The sequence below is a fragment of the Rhododendron vialii genome, chromosome 3a, assembly GCF_030253575.1.
Source record: "Rhododendron vialii isolate Sample 1 chromosome 3a, ASM3025357v1".
In the NCBI taxonomy this organism is placed as follows: Eukaryota; Viridiplantae; Streptophyta; class Magnoliopsida; order Ericales; family Ericaceae; genus Rhododendron; species Rhododendron vialii.
The window spans coordinates 34929531-34947393 of record NC_080559.1 but is presented as its reverse complement, the minus strand read 5'-3'; the positions used below and the strand labels follow the sequence as shown (position 1 = coordinate 34947393).

Sequence of the window (17863 nt, the reverse complement as noted above, 5' to 3'; positions counted from 1 at the left end):
AAACCACCCAAGCTTGGTGATGGTCCCATTCGGTAGTCGTTGAAGTTTACCAAACGGCTGTCAAATTCAATTATTTATTAACCGGACTACAACTAAAGATTTGCATAGTATAGCAAGGAAATCCGAGTCGATCCACAGGGAGCTTGAATATAGCCTGTTCGGCGTTTAGGCGGCCAACTTTTAGTTTTCCTTTGAAATGTGAGAAATACCCTTATGAAAAAGACTAGAAAATGAGTTTAGACTAACAATTAAAGGCGGCAAGGCAATGGAGTTACTAACGCCCGTAACTTAAGCCATCTAACAATTCTCAACAAAAACACGGTTGAATCACACGGCATAGGCTATCAATCGAAAGATTTAGCTATGAAAATGGTTAGACTTGATATAGAGTTTGAATAACAAGCTAAACACAAGGCGTGACATCGCTCTGGGAACCATGTGTACAAGCACATGATCACCGGAGAGTAACAACGCCAAGACTTGAATTCAAACTAAATATCAAGGTCATGAACTAGAAGCATAATTTGGAAAGCGAGCAAGTTCTTTGGTTCTTTTGGCAAAACGAGGCGAGACATAGCTCACGAAATCATATGTGCAAGCATATGATCACCGGAGTTTAGCATCGACAAGTTTTGTTGCATAAAAGGGCGAACTACGCACATTTACAAACCAAACTTCAAGTCTTAAGTTGAGAAGAGCAAAATTAACCTAAATCACAAGGTGTTATCCCCCCATGGCCAAGCCTTATCTACTACTTACACATAGCTAAAAGACTAGACATGGTAAGAAAATGGAGCAAAAGATTTAACCAATGGAAACGAAAATAAACTTGAGATTAAGAAAGATCTAGTCCGTAGCTACAACATTAATACACGACAAAACAATAAACGAGAAAGACTTACTTGAGTTCTTAAGGAAATTAACTAAGAAAGCTTAAAAAGACATTAATGGAGTAAGTCCTAAGAAAATAATGTGCTAGATAATAAAGGAGGGAGAGAGGTGGTCCTATTTATACAAAAAGACTCTCTCTCTCCTCTAATATATCCAAAGTACAGCCAAAAGTGGAAACTTGCCACTTATAGAAAGTTAAAAGCTGTCAAAAAGTAAGTCGGTAAGCCTCCCGTATCGATACTCTGATAACCGTATTAATATGGTTCTGTCTTGCTCTGAAACCCAGGATTCCCCTTAGACGACCTGTTTCGATACACACAAAATCGTATCGATACGCTGAGATCCGTATCGATACGCTGAAGGCTGGATTTCTCTCTGTTTTGAAACCATATCGATACTCCAGGAACCGTATCGATACAGTTCTGCTTTCTGGCAGATCAAGTTCCTCAAGCCTCGTTTTGCCACTCGACGGCCCATAGCATGCTCTGGCTTCTACGGTTCTTCATCCTTAAGCTCCGACGGCTGAATTCTTCAAGGCCTCGCCTACTCGTTTGCCCTCAAGGGTTGTTCAAAATACCAAACAAGCCCTCTTATTCGCGTATTACCTGAAAAGCTCAACGGAAAATCTTACGCCCAAAATCACTAAAAAGGGCAAATAAACCTAGAACAAATGACATAAAATGGGACTAGGTGCACCAAATATCTACAATATTAGGTGCTTATCACTTGGTTAATATAATTTAGAGGTTACTCCACCTATAGCCAATTAGTTTTAGGTTGAAATCCTCCAAAAAATCTTACACACACCACACATGGCCTTTACTCTAATCGGTTGGGGAAAGACTTTGAGGGCTGTGGTGTACTTGCATAGTGTTGGTTGTCTCTGATGACAACCCAAATGGCTGAGGATGAGAGGATCTTTTGGGATGAGAGAGAATTTAAGAGGATGGGAGCCACACCCCATCTACCGGTCAACATTTTCTTCAGTTCTGTTTGCGATAGATAGTGTTTGCACTCATTTTTGGCCAAATTCTAAAAAGGAATTTGTTAATGGATTAATGGCCCAAATTAACATCTTAGGCCTTGGTTGAATTAGGCCTCGATTGATTTAGACCTTTGGTCAAATATATTGTGGGCCTACTCTTAGGCTTGTTCGGCCCAATTGAGTTAAAGCCTAGATTAGGTTTAGGCCTTGGCCCAACTAATCAAAACTCAAACTAGTTTTTTCGGCCTATTTAGCCCAATTAGGCCAAGATTTGTTTTTTAGGTCTGGGTCCAGTTTTTCAGATTTATTCAGGCCTGAAAATAAAGAAGTCAAAAAGGCCATAAGCTGCTTAGTCATGCTTGAAAAGCAAGCTGCTCACAAGCAATTCAAAAGCCTAAAAGGTTCTCTCTACTTAAGCAGCTTACAAGCAGCTCATTTAAGCTTGTTTGGCCTTTAGTGCACGAGAATAGAGGGCACAAGTTTCAAAAATGCCTTTTGTCTTGAATCTTCTTACATAATGAACTATTTAGAGCCTTCAAGGGCCCACAAGGGATGAAAAGTGGCTAAAAAGTCTTCTCTTTTACAGAAAAGTTCAGTTTTTAGCCTTAAAATGTCCCAAAAATCTCATTTTAGCAAGTATCTATACAAAAAGATGCAATTTCAGGCCTGAAAAAGTTGTTGTCAAGCTTGAAAATGCAGTTGAAGGTTTGGAGTAAGGAGCAAGGCTTGGGACACGTGACAGCCATGCATAAAGGCAAGTGGAAGCAGCTCAAACAGCTCAAGGCCTAGAACTTTGCCTATAAATACCAGAATTGAATGCCTTAGAAAGGGTCCCCAACCAAACAAGCCCACTGCTAATCCAAATTACATTTCAATTATCTATACATTTCAGCAAATGTCTTTATCTTTCATCACACTAGCCATGCCTAGTTGATGTTCTATTTCCTTGTACCAACTTCATTAAACTGTTAGTGAAGTTCTTTTAATTTCATCGCACCTTATTTCTTTTTCTTTCCATTTTCAACAACAGTTAGGAATATCTAAATTCTTATCCCGACAAGACAAACCACGACCCACATATGGCCTCACCCCTTAGGTCGTACGCAATCGCTCTAGAAGAAGTTAGATTTGAGGCATTCAGGCCTTAACACGAAATTAGACTGCAATTCAGTCCTGACACACCCGCATCAGGCTTAGAACTGCACTACTCGTTGTTCCTAGGCCAATTTTTACTTTTCGAAAAAAATAGATAGTATTCAACAAATTCTATGCACTTGGTTTTAAAAATCTTGCATGGTACAGAACATTTTGACGGCATCAAAAACTTTTGAGATTGACGGCCAAAGAGAAGGAGACCGATCCTCCATGCTGAAAATCTTTGTGCCTCTGAGAGATTTTTTGGCCGTTGGATTTAAAAGATAAAAAAAATTACACAATCTAACGGCCGAAAAATCCTTAGGCACAGGGATTTTCCGGACAGAGGAGATCGGGCCCCAAAGAAAAAAAGAGAAACAGAGGTGCTATTGGTACAAAGCACTTTTGGCTCCCAAAAAAATGATCGGACGCGCTCATTTTGTTTAAATATTTTGTTTATGGCCCCCTGCAAAAAATAAGCTCAATCCCGTATCGTTTGCGAAACTTCCCATTTTGTCCTAGAATTTAGGCTTGAATTCTGGGACAAAATGTGACATTTCGTGGACGCCCTAAATGATACCGGATTGAGATTATTTTTTTCAAAAACCGTAAATAAAGATTTTTAAACAAAATAAACAGTTCCGATTATTTTTTGACTCGAAACATGCAAAAAAAAAAAGACTTCTGTACGCTATAGATTTTAACCTTTCTAAAGAGAAAAGTGCCTCTATTGCCAGTGCGGTACTGTTTTCTCTGCCACAACAATTGACAGTTGATCAAAGCAGCATGTACCATATCTCTACAACCAATGATTTCATGGAATCAGCGGTTCTATTGCACATTTATAACTAACGGAATCCATGTAAAAGTTCCAAGTCAACCTATCAGGCTATCACCAAAATAAATTAAAAAATCAGTTTCTAAAGACAAAGTTAATTGCAATGAGTCACAAACAATCCCCCCTTGATTTTAGACTAGGGAGTTGAGACAGAAATTTGTATAATTTAATTAAGGTATCACCGTGACACAAGCCCACACCGAACAAAAAAATAAAAAATTAAATGAACCTAAAAGAATTGGAACCTCTCTGGGAGACATCGGCCTGATCGAGACATCTACCAACACACGCACCTGAAATCGTTGCCCCAACCTCTGCCCAAGGCTTGTGAAACAACTCCAAAGAATCGACAAATTGGGTCTTGCCAGAGAGATCTTTTTAGATCCATTGGAATACCAAATGCACATCAACAAGTTTTGAGCAATATTTTGGATACACTTTAGGAGGTCGGAATGCAAGTTTGAAAAGTTTGGAAGGGTCAAAAGTGGCATGGAAGCTTTAGTTCCTAAATATTTAGAGATTTTTTTTATCTTCCCAATGTATGTAATATATATGATCCAATATAACACTACACATTGTAATTTTCAGTCTAACTCCTTTCCCTATCCTTTTTGTGCAAGTGTTAATCACCTTGTTTAGTTTTCATTTTTGAAAGTTATTTTTGATGTAATGAGTGGTAATGAGTTGAGAGAGATAGAGAGAAAACGGTACTAAAAAACGTGTAAAGAGGAAAATGGGATGGGAACTAAACAAGGTGACGGAACCATGTTAGAACAAAAGAAGAATTAAGGGTTTTAATCTTCTCTTATTAGTGCCGCCGGCTGGCAGAGATTGACTCTTACTACACACCATTTGGGAAGAATTGGATGTTTCAACTGATTCTCCATAAGTTTCCAATTTGTGGAAATTCTACATGAATTCTAGTCACCTGTGGAGTTCCTGTCTAACCAGAAGATGCTCATTGCTACCAGAGACGGAACCAGGATTTCGTAAGCGCGGGGGCCGAACTATGAACAACAACATGGGATTCATCTAGTGATAGGATAGTGGAGATGACACAACGGTCAAAATGGGGTGGACGTACAATCAAATAGGATTCATCTAGTGATGGGATAGTGGAGATGACACAACATGGGATTCATCTAGTGATAGGATAGTGGAGATGACACAACGGTCAAAATGGGGTGGACGTACAGTCAAATAGGATTCATCTAGTGATGGGATAGTGGAGATGACACAACGGTCAAAATGGGGTGGTTTCTAAAGCATCATAGTGCTTTGAAGGTGGGTGATATAGCTATGTTTTGGACACGGTCTCACAATTCTTCCAGGTTGGGGATTGGTGTGAATTGAAATTCAGAATTAGGAAAGGATACATTTTTGGACACAGTTTTAGACCCCCAGAATTACAGTTGTACTTCTTCTATGGAGCCCGTCTTTGTTCATGCTGAAGGAAAGAATAAGAGCAAGATAATTATTGATCAAGATTTTAAAACAAAGGCAGGTTGATCTTGTCTGAAAACTAACCCGGTCATGTGAAACTAATACTTGAGTAATCTGCGTGACATACTATTTTGCATGATCTTCACTCATCAACAACAATATAATATCCAAGAATTCCTTTACTCGTGAGACTCACACAGCGGTTAAACTGAGTAACGATTTACGGGGATTATATTATTATGTGATAAGTATCCAAAGTGGTAAACTTGAGAAGACGGTGCATCCAATTAATATGAATTGATTCTAAATCGATATATATTTACTCCTTGGTCGTAGGTTATTAGGTAGAATCTTATATATACACACACACACTCTTCTGATGCAACTTCTTCTTGTTAAGGTTGAGGCTAACCATTTGGTACATGTGAATTAGAATTCGAACTTACTTAAATTGAGAAGAATGAAAAAACTCTTAAAGTATACTTGTCTATCCTGAACTTCATTGAAACACAACTGGAGCAGTAATAGTGGAAATTACTGACACACAATTTTGATATGCATCCAGGGAACCCATTGCACTTCTTACTTGCAGATAGAGTGGGGTGGGGAAGGTCAATAGATCACGAATTATCTCAAAATTTGAAACAATGGCAGGTTAGAATTTGCAACTACATTGGAGGTGGGCTTGAGTTTGTCTAAATGAGAAATTAATCATGATGGATTAAACTACAGTTGTTTAGTGGTGCTAAGTAAATATTTGATCTACTAATGCGTGATAAGGATGCTGAAGCCAAACAACTTGACGGGGTCCTTGGGTCAATGGATCCGATTTTATCTTATTTTTTGCCAAGAAGGGACCAGATTGGTTAATGGGAAGGCCGGGCCAGTGCTGTGTCACAGTGCAGTTTTTGCCTTTTTAAAGGTTTGACATCGCTGGGCTAATGTACAGCATCCGAAGAAGAAATAGGCGCATCTTTTTTATGATAGAGATGAGAATGATGTGGTTTTGGGTACTGTTTGTTTTAGCAACTGAGTGCTACGGGTGCTTGGAGCAAGAAAGGATTGCTCTTTTGCAACTAAAAGCTTCCATCAACAACCCATATGGCGATAGGCTTACAACGTGGGAGGAGGCTTTTGTTGGTGGCAAAGTGACCTCTGACTGTTGTGAATGGGAAGGAGTCAAATGCAATCCCGCAACAGGGCGAGTGATCCAACTTTCACTCAATTCAACACGGGCATGGGACTTACATTGGTATCTGAATGCCTCCATGTTTCTTCCATTTGAAGAACTTGAAAGTCTGGACTTATCATGGAATTTCTTAGTGGGCTGTCTTGAGAATGAAGGTTCTGGATAGTTGAATAACCAAATGAACAAGTCCAATGTATCTTTTCTTGTTTCTTTTGCTTTGTCCTGAAGTTAAGTTATGACGTAATGCGTATTTATTGAATGCTCTACAGGTTTTGAGAAGCTGGCAATGCTTTGCAGCCTGGAGAATCTGGATTTGACCGATAACATCTTCAACAACAGCATCCTATCAACTTTGGGTGGGCTGACATCTCTGAAGTCTCTGTATCTAGGCTATAACGGGTTGATGGGAACTATCCATGTTGATGGTGAGTTTGAAGTCTAGCCCTACCAAATATATGTCAACAAAGGCCATGGTTGGATCTTGAATTTGTGAGGAGAAAAGGATAGGAAAGGGGAAAGATAGGAAGAGAAAATGAAGCTAAACAAGATATTAATTTTTCTGTGTTAGACTAATGTTGTGCATACCGATGCTCTGGACTATCAATGAAGAAAGCATGGTAATGTGCACATAAATTGATTTGGGTCTCTAAGCCTACCCTCTCTGTGCCATTTGGCTTTGATTTGGGGGTATGGTTTTACAACAAAACGTCCTTGTAGCTCCTCGGTTCTTGGAGGTTTAGGGGGGCCACTGTTTTAGTGGTATTTTGAGAGTAGCCACTCTGTGCATATATTGCCAAAGGTTAGGTGTGTCTCTAATCATCCTCCGCCCATACCCCCAATGATTGGGAACTAGATTGGTTATGTTATGTTGTTGTTACTGTAGACTTATGGAGAAATGAAAACATGTACTCCGTATGTCTTTATTACCTTTAGTTAGTTATGCAAACAAATGGTCGTTCAAAAAATAATTCTAGAAATGCAAATGGAACCAAAAAAAAAAAAAAGTTTTCATTATGTTTCATTTTACTTTCAACAATTCATGATACAATCACAGTCTTTTTTTTTTTTCACATGGATAAAATCATGTTCTTATTCAGCGAAAAAATAGAACATTGATGTGTAGACACCCCATTCTGGTCTGTCCAGATAACATTATTTGTCGATCTTTTATTTCTCCAATGATGATTTTGGTCGAGAACAGTTTGAGGACAAAGGTGTTTGAGCTCTAAGCGTCCCAAACCTTTTTCGAACCCACTTCAAACCCTTTAAACCAGAGCCAAACAGCCCCAGCAAAACCCAACTGGCTTACGCTAGTACATTGGCGACGTACGCCAGTTAGCTGCCACGTGTTGATCATCGACCATTGGCCCAGCTTTTACTGGCGCACGCCGATCCATATCTGGCGCACGCCAGTCTAGCCCAGTCAAATCAACTTTATTCAGCCACTTGGGCGGGACTTTTATGCCACCCTGACGTGGGCTACAGCTCCCTGATGATTGCATTCGGCCAGGGATGTTCCCCCACTCTCCTACATTTACCCCATCACCCTTCCTTCCCTCTCAAGCTTTCCCTCCAAAAACCAACCAATCCAACCAGCCATTACTTGGCTGGTTACACCCCTCTCTCCTCTATATATACTCCCCTCTCACACTCTTGCAAAAGGTTATCAAGTTCACAAAGGGGTTAGCATCATCAAGAAGCAAAAGCTCCCCTCTCCTCTCTTCTTGCTTTTTCTTCTTCTTCCATTGAAAGAGAAAGGAAAGAAGCCCACTTCCATATACCTCCACTGATATCCAATCACCATACAACATCCATCTTCAACCTCTAGGCTCTAAACCACCTTCAAACTTCAACACCCAAAAGGTATACCACCTTTGCATTCCTTTCTGTTTTCGGCCCCTGAGGGGAACCAGAAAGGCCCAGGCTGGTAAACAATACTAGTCCTGGCCTTGAACTGGTAAAAACACAACAATCGTATGCGACAATACTTGGCGCACGCCAGTTTCTACATGCCGTACGCCAGTCAGGGCAGTACGAGCACAACTGGCGTGGGGATCATGGATCGTCATTCCTTTTGTTTTATCTTTCTGTCAACCACCCTTGCATGCTAAATAACCAGTTTACTGTTTTCTGTATGTTTAGAACTGTTTAGATGTAGTAGTTATTGCTTATTCCTTGTCTGTTTAGAGGGCCTCTGGGATCCTTCTGGTCGTGTTCCAGAACCCAGATGATGCAAAGCCAAGCATTGGATCAGGGTTAAACTGGCGCACGGTTGTCTACAACTGGCGTACGGCAGTTGTCCCAGGATCCAGTGGCTGGCCCTTGCATTTTAGCTTAAACTTGGCCTTTTTATGTCCCCACTCTGTTTAGGGGGGTTTCTTGTCTATTTTTGTGACTTCAAGCCATCTCATCTGTCTGTAAGTATATATTCCGCTTTATTTAACTGCATGGTTTGTCCTGGGTGTGTGCTGGTCCTTTTCCAGAGCCCAGAGGGTTGCAAACAAAGACTGTGAAACCAGATAAGTGGAGTACGCCAGTTTTACTGTGGCGTGCGCAGGTCCAACCAACATGCAGTGGCTTGACCAGTGCATGCTGATAGAACTTACTCACGCCCCTGCGGGGCAGCGTACTGCAATTTGTCCAGTTTGTTCAGTGCTTGTCCTCAATCTATGTTTAGCATAGCAATCAAATCATCCATAAACATTTTGTCACATAACTGCAACGTGTCACAGTTTTAATCCCCATTAACTGTTCCCCCGCCCTAACTGGCTAAAAGATGATCAAATGAGAGAAAAATGCAAATGTTTTACAAAATGCATGAGTAGAGACCGATCTCCGAATTGGGCGAGAGGGGTGCCATAAAACCCTTCCCCTCTCGTAACGTGGCTCCTGAACCTCAGATATCGAAGGTGACGACGGACCGGTCTACGCCTTTTCAAAATCAAACAAACGTGGCAAACGTTCTCGAGTTCGGTTCCTTGGGTGCTTTCACCGCTAAAACCCGAGTGGCGACTCTGAATCGAGGCGTTTCGCCACCCTTTTCCAACAAAAGGGGCCGCACCCGATTTTACAAATAAAATTTCCGGGTAGCGTGCCCACATGATGCTTCGTTTGTTTCCATCTAATACTTCCATTTTCTTGATTTGAGAGCAGATCTCAAACATTTGAAAAACTTGGAGAAGTTGGATATCAGCAATAATGAGCTTGATAGTTTCGTCACTCATTCAGGTATGATAACAAAATCACTTGAATATTACAAGGTAATTGATAAATGGATATCTCCCATTCCGAATTGGAGCCGTGTCAAGGTCCGAGTTGTGCATCTTGAACTTTTAGTCCTTTGCTTATTTTTCTTTTGATTGTCTTTTAGATTTATATGGCGTCTTGAAACCCGCATGATTAATGATTAATTGTGGTAGAACTTGAAGCAAGATTCAAATCACATCCATTTACGTAATTTGTCATCATTGCATCGGTAGATATAAAACACTACAAGAAATCACGGCTTTCCCGGCGTTTCCAAAAGTGAAATAAACGCTGGAAAAAGTCTTTCCGGCGTTTTCTGTGAACACCACGACTACCCGTGTTGGGATGTGTTTATTAGAAAGGGATGTGATTATTAGGAAAATATGCGAAACATGGGGTGCCTACAAGAAGTATGACCCTTCTAATATTTTCATGAAAGGGTGCCTTTTAAGAGGCATGTGTCATTTTAACTAATTGTTTTCAATAGACATGACTTTTCCTAATTAGTGTCTTTAAAAGACACGACCCTTCGTAGTGTGTGTTTCTTCTAAAGACACAACCTTTCATCATAAAAGGGTGCCTATAAGTCTATAAATAGGCTCATTTGTAAAGTCATTTGACACACCAAAAATTTCATATTGGATTGCTCTCTCTCTACACACTCTCTTCCTAGAATTTTAGGCATACCGGTATTTTGATATTTTGCAGAAATAGAATATCGGTTCTTGGTTCTTTTATATTCCTCTAGCAGATATTCTATCTGTTTTCGTTAGTGCAAACACAAACGGGAAGAACTTCGAGTTCGGACTTCGATTTATCTTGAAAGCAGATTTGTTATAACCCTTTGCATACCATTTGGTGGGGGCAAATACTGTCTTTAGGAAAGCGACATAGACATGACTTGAAGCGTATTTCAGTGTTTATGGAGATTTCACCAACAGTTCATAATTTGCAGCAACATTTTCCCAACAATAGAGAGAGAGGGGCGAGATCTAACAGATCTAGGGCGAGAGAATGAAAGTTTGGTTTGGGGGTTTGGGGTAACAATTGGGGAAGTCGTGAGAGAGTGGAATTGAATGGGGAAAAAGGGACTGAGCAATAATGGAGGAGGGGCCGGCTAGCAAGTGGAGGGGGGAGGTGGAGGGAGGAGGCGGCGGCCTCAAAACTCCCCAACACAAACCTAACTGGTGATAAGCGGAGGAAGAGAAAGGGTTTTTTCCTAGGGGGAGAGAGTGTTACTTGATTCTTATCCACTGATAGAGATACAGATATAGTACCGCCCCATGTGTATTTAGTATTATTACCGGAGTTTTTGATAAATGCGGGGAATTTAGTGCGGGGAAAAGCCCTTTTTCTTGTCTTGTAGTGAAAAGCTCATTAACCAAAAGCAATGGGTGACAAATTACATGGCAAACCAAAGAGAAGTAATACTAATATTTTCTGCAGTGAAAGCTCGTTTCTCCACTGGTTCCTTTTTTCCGTTGCCTTATCTTTTAGTAAATACTACGTATATTCAATGTTGTTCAGATGTATAAAAGTATGCTTCAAACTTATAATTATGTAGACACCCTATTCTGAACTACCCAGATTGGTTTACTTACGGTCTTTGATTCCCCAATGATGATCATGGTCAAGAACATTTCGAGGTTATTGGTGTGTTTGAGCTTTGAGTGTCCTGAACCTCATTCAAATCTTTGTCAAGCCTTGTCCAAATCCTTCAAGCCAGAACCAAATGGCCTCAGCAAAACCATACTTGCTTACGCCAGTACTGTGTTGGTGTGCGCTAGTAAACAGCCACGTGTCAGTCATCGACCGTTGACTTAGTTACCACCGGCGCACGCGGGTACAATGTTGGCGTACGCCATTCAAAGTCAGTCAAATGTCACTATTCAACCACGTGCTCAAGACTTTTGTGGCCACCCTGATGTAATCTATAGTTTCCTAATGATTGTAATCATGCAGGGTTGTTCCCCTCTCTCTCCTACATCTTTCATCACCTAGTCCCATGCATTTTATGTATGGGAGGCTCCCTCCTTAACCTAACTAGCCCCTAACCCAACTGATTACAGCCCCATCTTCAGTCACCTTGGCCTATAAATAACCCCCTTGCATTTATATGCAAGGGGTTCATAAGTATTAACCACCCATTAAGAGTTCAAGTCTCTCTCTCTTCTTTCCCTTGTTTCCTTGCTTCCTCTTCATTCATCACTTAAAATAGTAAGCAAATAACCCTTTTCTCCATATCATTGCATTCTCACACATCTTCCATCCATCAAACCTCAAACTCAAGCTCAAAACATTCCATCAACCTCAAAAGCAAAGGTATACCACCTTTGTGAAAGTTCCTGTTCTGACCGCTGAGGGGTGCTGGCAGGGTTAAGGCTAGTAATCAATACTAGTCATGGCCCTAAAGCTAGCAAGATCCAAAGATCGTGCCAGATGACACGTGGAGCACGCCAGTATCATTAAGACGTACGCCAGTCATGGCTGTATGTGCACCACTGGCGTGGGGATCACCGATCATCATTTTCTTGCTTTATCTCTTATCTTATCACCTTTATGCATGCTAAGAACCAGTTTACTGCTTTCTGTATTTTAGAACTGTGTAGTTGTTTATTTGTCATTTCTGTTTTAGAGGGCCTCTGGAATCCTTTTGGTCATGTTCCAGGACTCAGATGATGCAAAGCCAAGCATTGGACCAATGATGTAACTAGCGTACGGTCTTTTATGACTAGCGTACGACAGTTAGACCAGGGTTCAGTGGGTGGCCCTTGCATGGCAGTTAAGCCTTGGCCTCTGTTTATGTCCCCCACACTGTTTATGGGGTGTTCTGTTCATTTTATGGCTCTAAAACCATCTCTGCTACTTGCAACTGTATTTATTATGTTATATTGACTTCGTGGTTTGTTCTGGGTGTGCACTGGTCCTTTCCAGAGCCTAGGGGGTTGAGAGTAGGAGCTGTGAACTTAGATCTACCGGCGCACGCCAGTCCTATGGCGAAGTACGCAGGTTACCTCTGTATGCAGTGGCCTAGCCAATGCATACAGGTTTTCTCCTGCGTGCGTCATTCTGGGATAGCATGCTCTAGTTTGTTTAAAACGCTGATAGGTGCTTGTTCTCAATCTATTATCATTTGTTTTAAATCATCCATCACATTTTTGCCATGTAAATGCAACTTGTTATGGATTTAATCCCCTTTAACTGTTCCTCCGCCCTAATTGGCTAAAAAATAATTAATGAGAGAAAAGCACAAACGTTTTACAAAATGTCCCAATTAGAGACCGATCTCTGGATTGGGCGAGAGGGGTGCCATAAAACCCTTCCCCTCTCGTAACCTGGCTCCCAAACCTCAGATATCGAAGGTGACGACAGTCCAGTCTACAAGCCATTTTCAAATCAAACAGCGTAGCAAAATGTTTCAAGTTCGGTTCCTTGGGTGCATACCGCAAAACCCGAGTGGCGACTCCGAATTGTAAGCGTTTTGCTGCGCTTCCCAAGAAGGGCGCACCGATTTTATGCACGAAAAATGGAATTTTCGGAGCGTGTGCCCACAAATTAGAAAACACATAGCTTCCAAAATAGAGCTGGTTTATCAAGCTTTTCCCCTTCATCTACCTTGTAAAAAAAATGCTGGGGGAGTTGCATTCCATAATGATTTTGTGAGAACCCACCTTTGGAAAAAAGAGTCCCACGTCGGCTGTGTTGGGAAATGTTAAATGGAAAATAAAGGAATCCAACCAGCTAGTATATAACTTGAGATTAACATTTTGAGTAACATGGTTAGGCGAAAAGTAAAGCAGATCAGCTGGAACGAGTTGTTATAGGTGGTATCAGAGCACAACTCTGATCTACATAGTGAGGGTCACCTTTAGAAATATAAAAGAATCCTACCATTTACTGTATAACTTGAGGTTAACCTTTGGAGCCACGTGGTTAGGTGAAAGGTAAAACAAGTCAACTGGCATGGGTCGTTACAAGTTTGGAGTTTTAGTTTGTTGACAGAACAGTGACTTAAAATGGAAATTTATTTTTTGCAGGTTTTCAAAGAGAATATGTGTTGGGAAAGATCAAGGTACTTGATTTGGAATTCAATTTGTTCAATAGCAGCATTTTACCATCCCTTGGTGTGCTTTCATCACTCAAGACTATAAACCTAAGGAGCAACAATATGAGTGGATCACTGCACCGGGGAGGTAAAAATCAAATTCTGACCTTAAATTGAACAATAAAATGAGCTTAGAAAGAACCAAAAGAGTGCGTAAATTCATTTCTATTTGGGTGAATTGCACCGGCCTCTCCTGATTATTTTATAGTTAATACAATTAAAACCCTTAAGGTACTAGAATATATTCCCCTCTCCACGGTTTTTATTTGCAAAATGAATGTATCTGAATATACTTCGGTTGTGCGCATTATGTATCTGAGTACTTGTATTTGGATTATTCATCCATTGACAGCAGCTTCCTTTATAACGTTGGAGTGATGTCTTCCCTAAGGGTTTTGTCACTTAGAAGTGCCGTGCATAATGCAAGCCTACCTGACCGAGGTATTCGCACTTTCTATCGTTTTCCTTTGGTTAAGACTTATACCGTGTGCATCTGGCTTAAATTAACTGATTTCTCAACATCACTTCTTTTATTTCACAGGTTGGTGTGAACTAAATTACCTCCAGGAATTGGACCTTAGTGAGAATGATTTAAAGGGCAGCCTTCCCTCATGTGTAGGAAACTTGACGTCAATCCGGTTGTTGGACCTCTCTTATAATCAGTTGCATGGAAATCTCACCTCGTCTCCCCTTATCAATCTTGCAGCACTGGAGTACCTTTTCATTTCACATAACCATCTCGAGATCCCAATTTCACTTGTTTCATTTTATAACCAGTCAAAGCTTAAGGTACTTATAGGTGACAACAACAGACTCAGCGACCAAATCGAGTTTCAAAGATCAATTCCTAGGTTCCAACTTCAGGTTTTCAGTTTGTCAAGTTGTAGTTCAAACAAGCTTGGTATGCAGGTTCCACAGTTTCTTTATTACCAGTACGACCTGAGAATGGTTGATCTTTCACACCACCGGCTGGCGGGAACATTCCCAGCTTGGTTGTTAGAAAACAATACAAGATTGGAAGTTTATAGGCTAAGAAACAGCTCTCTCATTGGGCATTTCCTCTTACCATCTCGTCCCAATCCCCATCTCCGCTCAATTGATCTTTCTGACAATCATTTTGAGGGCCAACTTCCAAGAAACATAAGTTTCATCTTTCCCAATTTGTCGGATGTAAACATGTCTACAAATCAATTTGAGCGCGCCATTCCTACTTCTTTTGGTGATCTGGACTCTCTGATGTTTTTGGACTTGTCTAACAATAATTTGTCTGGACAGATACCAGAGCAATTGCCAATGGGTTGCTCCTCCTTATTGTTGCTCCAGCTATCAAACAATAATTTGACTGGCCACATATGGCCTTCAATTTCCAATTTAACGGAGTTGTTATGGTTATTTCTGGACAACAATCTCTTTGTGGGCGAACTTCCAAATAGCTTGTGTACTCTCTCTTATTTGGATTCAATGGACATCAGCAACAACCAATTCTCAGGAAGGCTTCCAAGATTGATGGGTAACATGTCAGGTTTGACGCATGTGGTTATGTTCTCAAATCATTTTGAAGGACCCATTCCAGTGGAATTCTGCAAACTTGATATTCTTGAGTTTTTAGACCTTTCAGAAAACAACATTTCCGGTACTATACCAACTTGCTTCAACCCAGCAAGAATAAAACACGTCCACCTGAATCGAAACAGTTTGAGAGGATCATTGAGCCGTGCATTTTACAACAGCTCTTCTTTGGTGTCATTAGATCTCAGCAATAACATCCTAAGTGGCAAAATTCCTTGTTGGATTGGAAGCCTTTCTGTATTGAGCATTCTTTTGTTGAAGTCTAATCATTTTGAAGGAGAAATTCCCGTCCAGATATGCCACTTGACAAAGTTAAGCATATTGGATCTTTCTCAAAATACCTTTTCTGGTCGAATACCTACTTGTCTGCATGACATATCTTCTGACAGCTCCTATGAGAAATCTTATTTAACACCTACATTTAGACATGCTGTTGACTATTCGCCATGGAACTTTGTGAAGGGGTCGAATTTATTGGGAGCGCATGAATTCGAAATTAATCTTGTGTATGTCCAGCATGTCCAGCAACAAACGGTGTTCACGACAAAGCATGGATCTTATTCATACAAAGGAAATATTCTTGATTACATGTCAGGAGTTGATCTGTCTTGCAACCTCTTGACTGGGGAAATCCCACCTGGAATCGGAAACTTGAGCGAGATCCGTACACTAAACTTGTCCCATAATAATATTAGTGGATCAATCCCTGCTACGTTCTCGGGCCTAAAGCAAATAGAAAGTTTGGATCTATCGTACAACGGCTTGAGCGGAGGAATCCCTCCTCAACTGATTGAACTGGCATCTTTGGCAGTCTTCAGTGTGGCACACAACGACTTATCGGGTACAACACCAGACCAGAAAGCTCAATTTGCAACTTTTGAGTCAAGTAGCTATGAGGGAAATCCCCTTCTTTGCGGGCCTCCCTTGCCGAAAAGTTGCACCCAAAACGTGCCAACGCCAACAAGGCAAAAAGACTTGGACGGACAAGGAGAAGATGATGGTTTCCTAGATACGGAGGCTTTCTATGTGAGCTTTTCAGTCTCTTATATCATCATTTTGCTATCGTTTGCCGCCATTCTGTTCATAAATCCTTATTGGCGGCAGGGTTGGTTTTACCTCATTGAAGTTTGTCTGTTTTCTTGCTATTATTTTGTTATAGACAGTTTTACCCTACTTTTCAAATGTAGACGCGTATAAAACAACCTAGTTGCTATTATTTTGTTATAGCCACGGTATTGTATTCTTGTCTAATGGAATAAAACAACCTAGTTGTGCGGTCTTCTTTCTTGACATGAACATGTTTTCTTGAGCAATGGCTGTTGAAAAGTGGATGCATTATCGATTCCGCAAACGACGATGGTGGCCCATTTGCCATCGCGGAAAAGACTTTTTTTCTTTTTCTTTTTCTTTTTATCGACAATGCCATCGGAAAAAGATTTAAAGGTATGAATGTTCGTTTTGGATTCTGCAATTAAACGAATATGGAAAAATGCATTCCCGGTTTTATTATAGGTATAGATAGATTTACCTATCCAGATTATCCAGATAAATACCTCAACTCCATCCCACGATTCCCACGTATGAAATCAATGGACGTATCGCTGGAGAGTCAGCTTGAAAAAAGTGGTGAGAGAGGTCAACAACACTTCTTCTTCTTCCTTCCAGTTGAACTAGGTGCATTGCGACTTGCAAAGACACATCTGTAATGTCCGTTGTGGAGATCGATTTTAATTGTTTCTAAAATTATAAATATGGATGAGCGTAGCAAAAATTGTACGCATAAGTTTGATCAAGGGTTTGATCATAAGTTGCTAAGGCGCTGCTATTTATGACTAACTACACGGCTTTGGCTTCAGGTTTATCTATACAATTGCAAAGGGCTAGGATCAAAATTAGAGTTTTGAAGCTAATGGAAGAAGCTAACTACACACAAAACAAAAGCTCGTTTCATGTAACAACATGCTGACTGAAACGAATCCCTGCAAAACAAACCATGAATTCCTTCATTTCCTTAGCTTCCTATTTTGAAACATTATTTTACAGCTTAAAGCAAAAACCAATCAAAAAGCTATATACCTTATTTCCAAGATAACCCATCAATCCTCTGCCAATGCAAGATACTTTCCTGAAAGAAAGAAAAAGAGAAAGATCAATTATGAAACTAAGAGAAAAGCAAGTAGCACAACACGAAATAAAAGCTGCTGCTAAGCTGGTAAATGCTCAAGCAATTCTGGAGTGTCCAAATCTTTACTTCTTTGCACCACAATTTTCACTTGTAATCATCTACTAATTAACATTTGATCTCCCAACTTAGTCACCTAACAACATGGTCAATTTACATCCCACATGCATATATTGCAAAGACAGCACTGAATCGGCTAAGAAAAAGCATTAGGCAACAAAGATAAAACTTAAAGACAGATTTTCATTGCTATAGATTTTGTGTATGCGAAGGTGTCGGAG

The 17863-nt window shown here is 40.4% G+C and overlaps 2 protein-coding genes and 1 non-coding gene across 3 annotated transcripts; all 3 read left to right on the top strand.

Annotated features, from left to right (window-relative positions):
- Positions 1-6272: 6272 nt before the first annotated feature.
- LOC131320341 (receptor-like protein 13) lies at positions 6273-13972 on the top strand. Its single transcript, XM_058351021.1, has 4 exons — positions 6273-6635; positions 6750-6905; positions 9634-9708; positions 13764-13972. The coding sequence occupies exons 1-4, from the start codon at positions 6281-6283 to the stop codon at positions 13946-13948; spliced, it is 771 nt and encodes a 256-aa protein (XP_058207004.1). The 5' UTR covers positions 6273-6280; the 3' UTR covers positions 13949-13972.
- Positions 7082-7188, top strand: LOC131321478 (small nucleolar RNA snoR100). The gene has a single exon (XR_009198523.1). It is a non-coding gene; the product is annotated as a small nucleolar RNA snoR100 (small nucleolar RNA).
- A 200-nt stretch (positions 13973-14172) lies between the features above and the next one.
- LOC131321368 (cuscuta receptor 1-like) lies at positions 14173-17106 on the top strand. The gene is made up of 3 exons (XM_058352352.1): positions 14173-14272; positions 14373-16529; positions 16913-17106. Exons 1-3 carry the CDS (start codon positions 14209-14211, stop codon positions 17104-17106), a joined length of 2415 nt encoding a protein of 804 aa, XP_058208335.1. The 5' UTR covers positions 14173-14208.
- Positions 17107-17863: the final 757 nt, after the last annotated feature.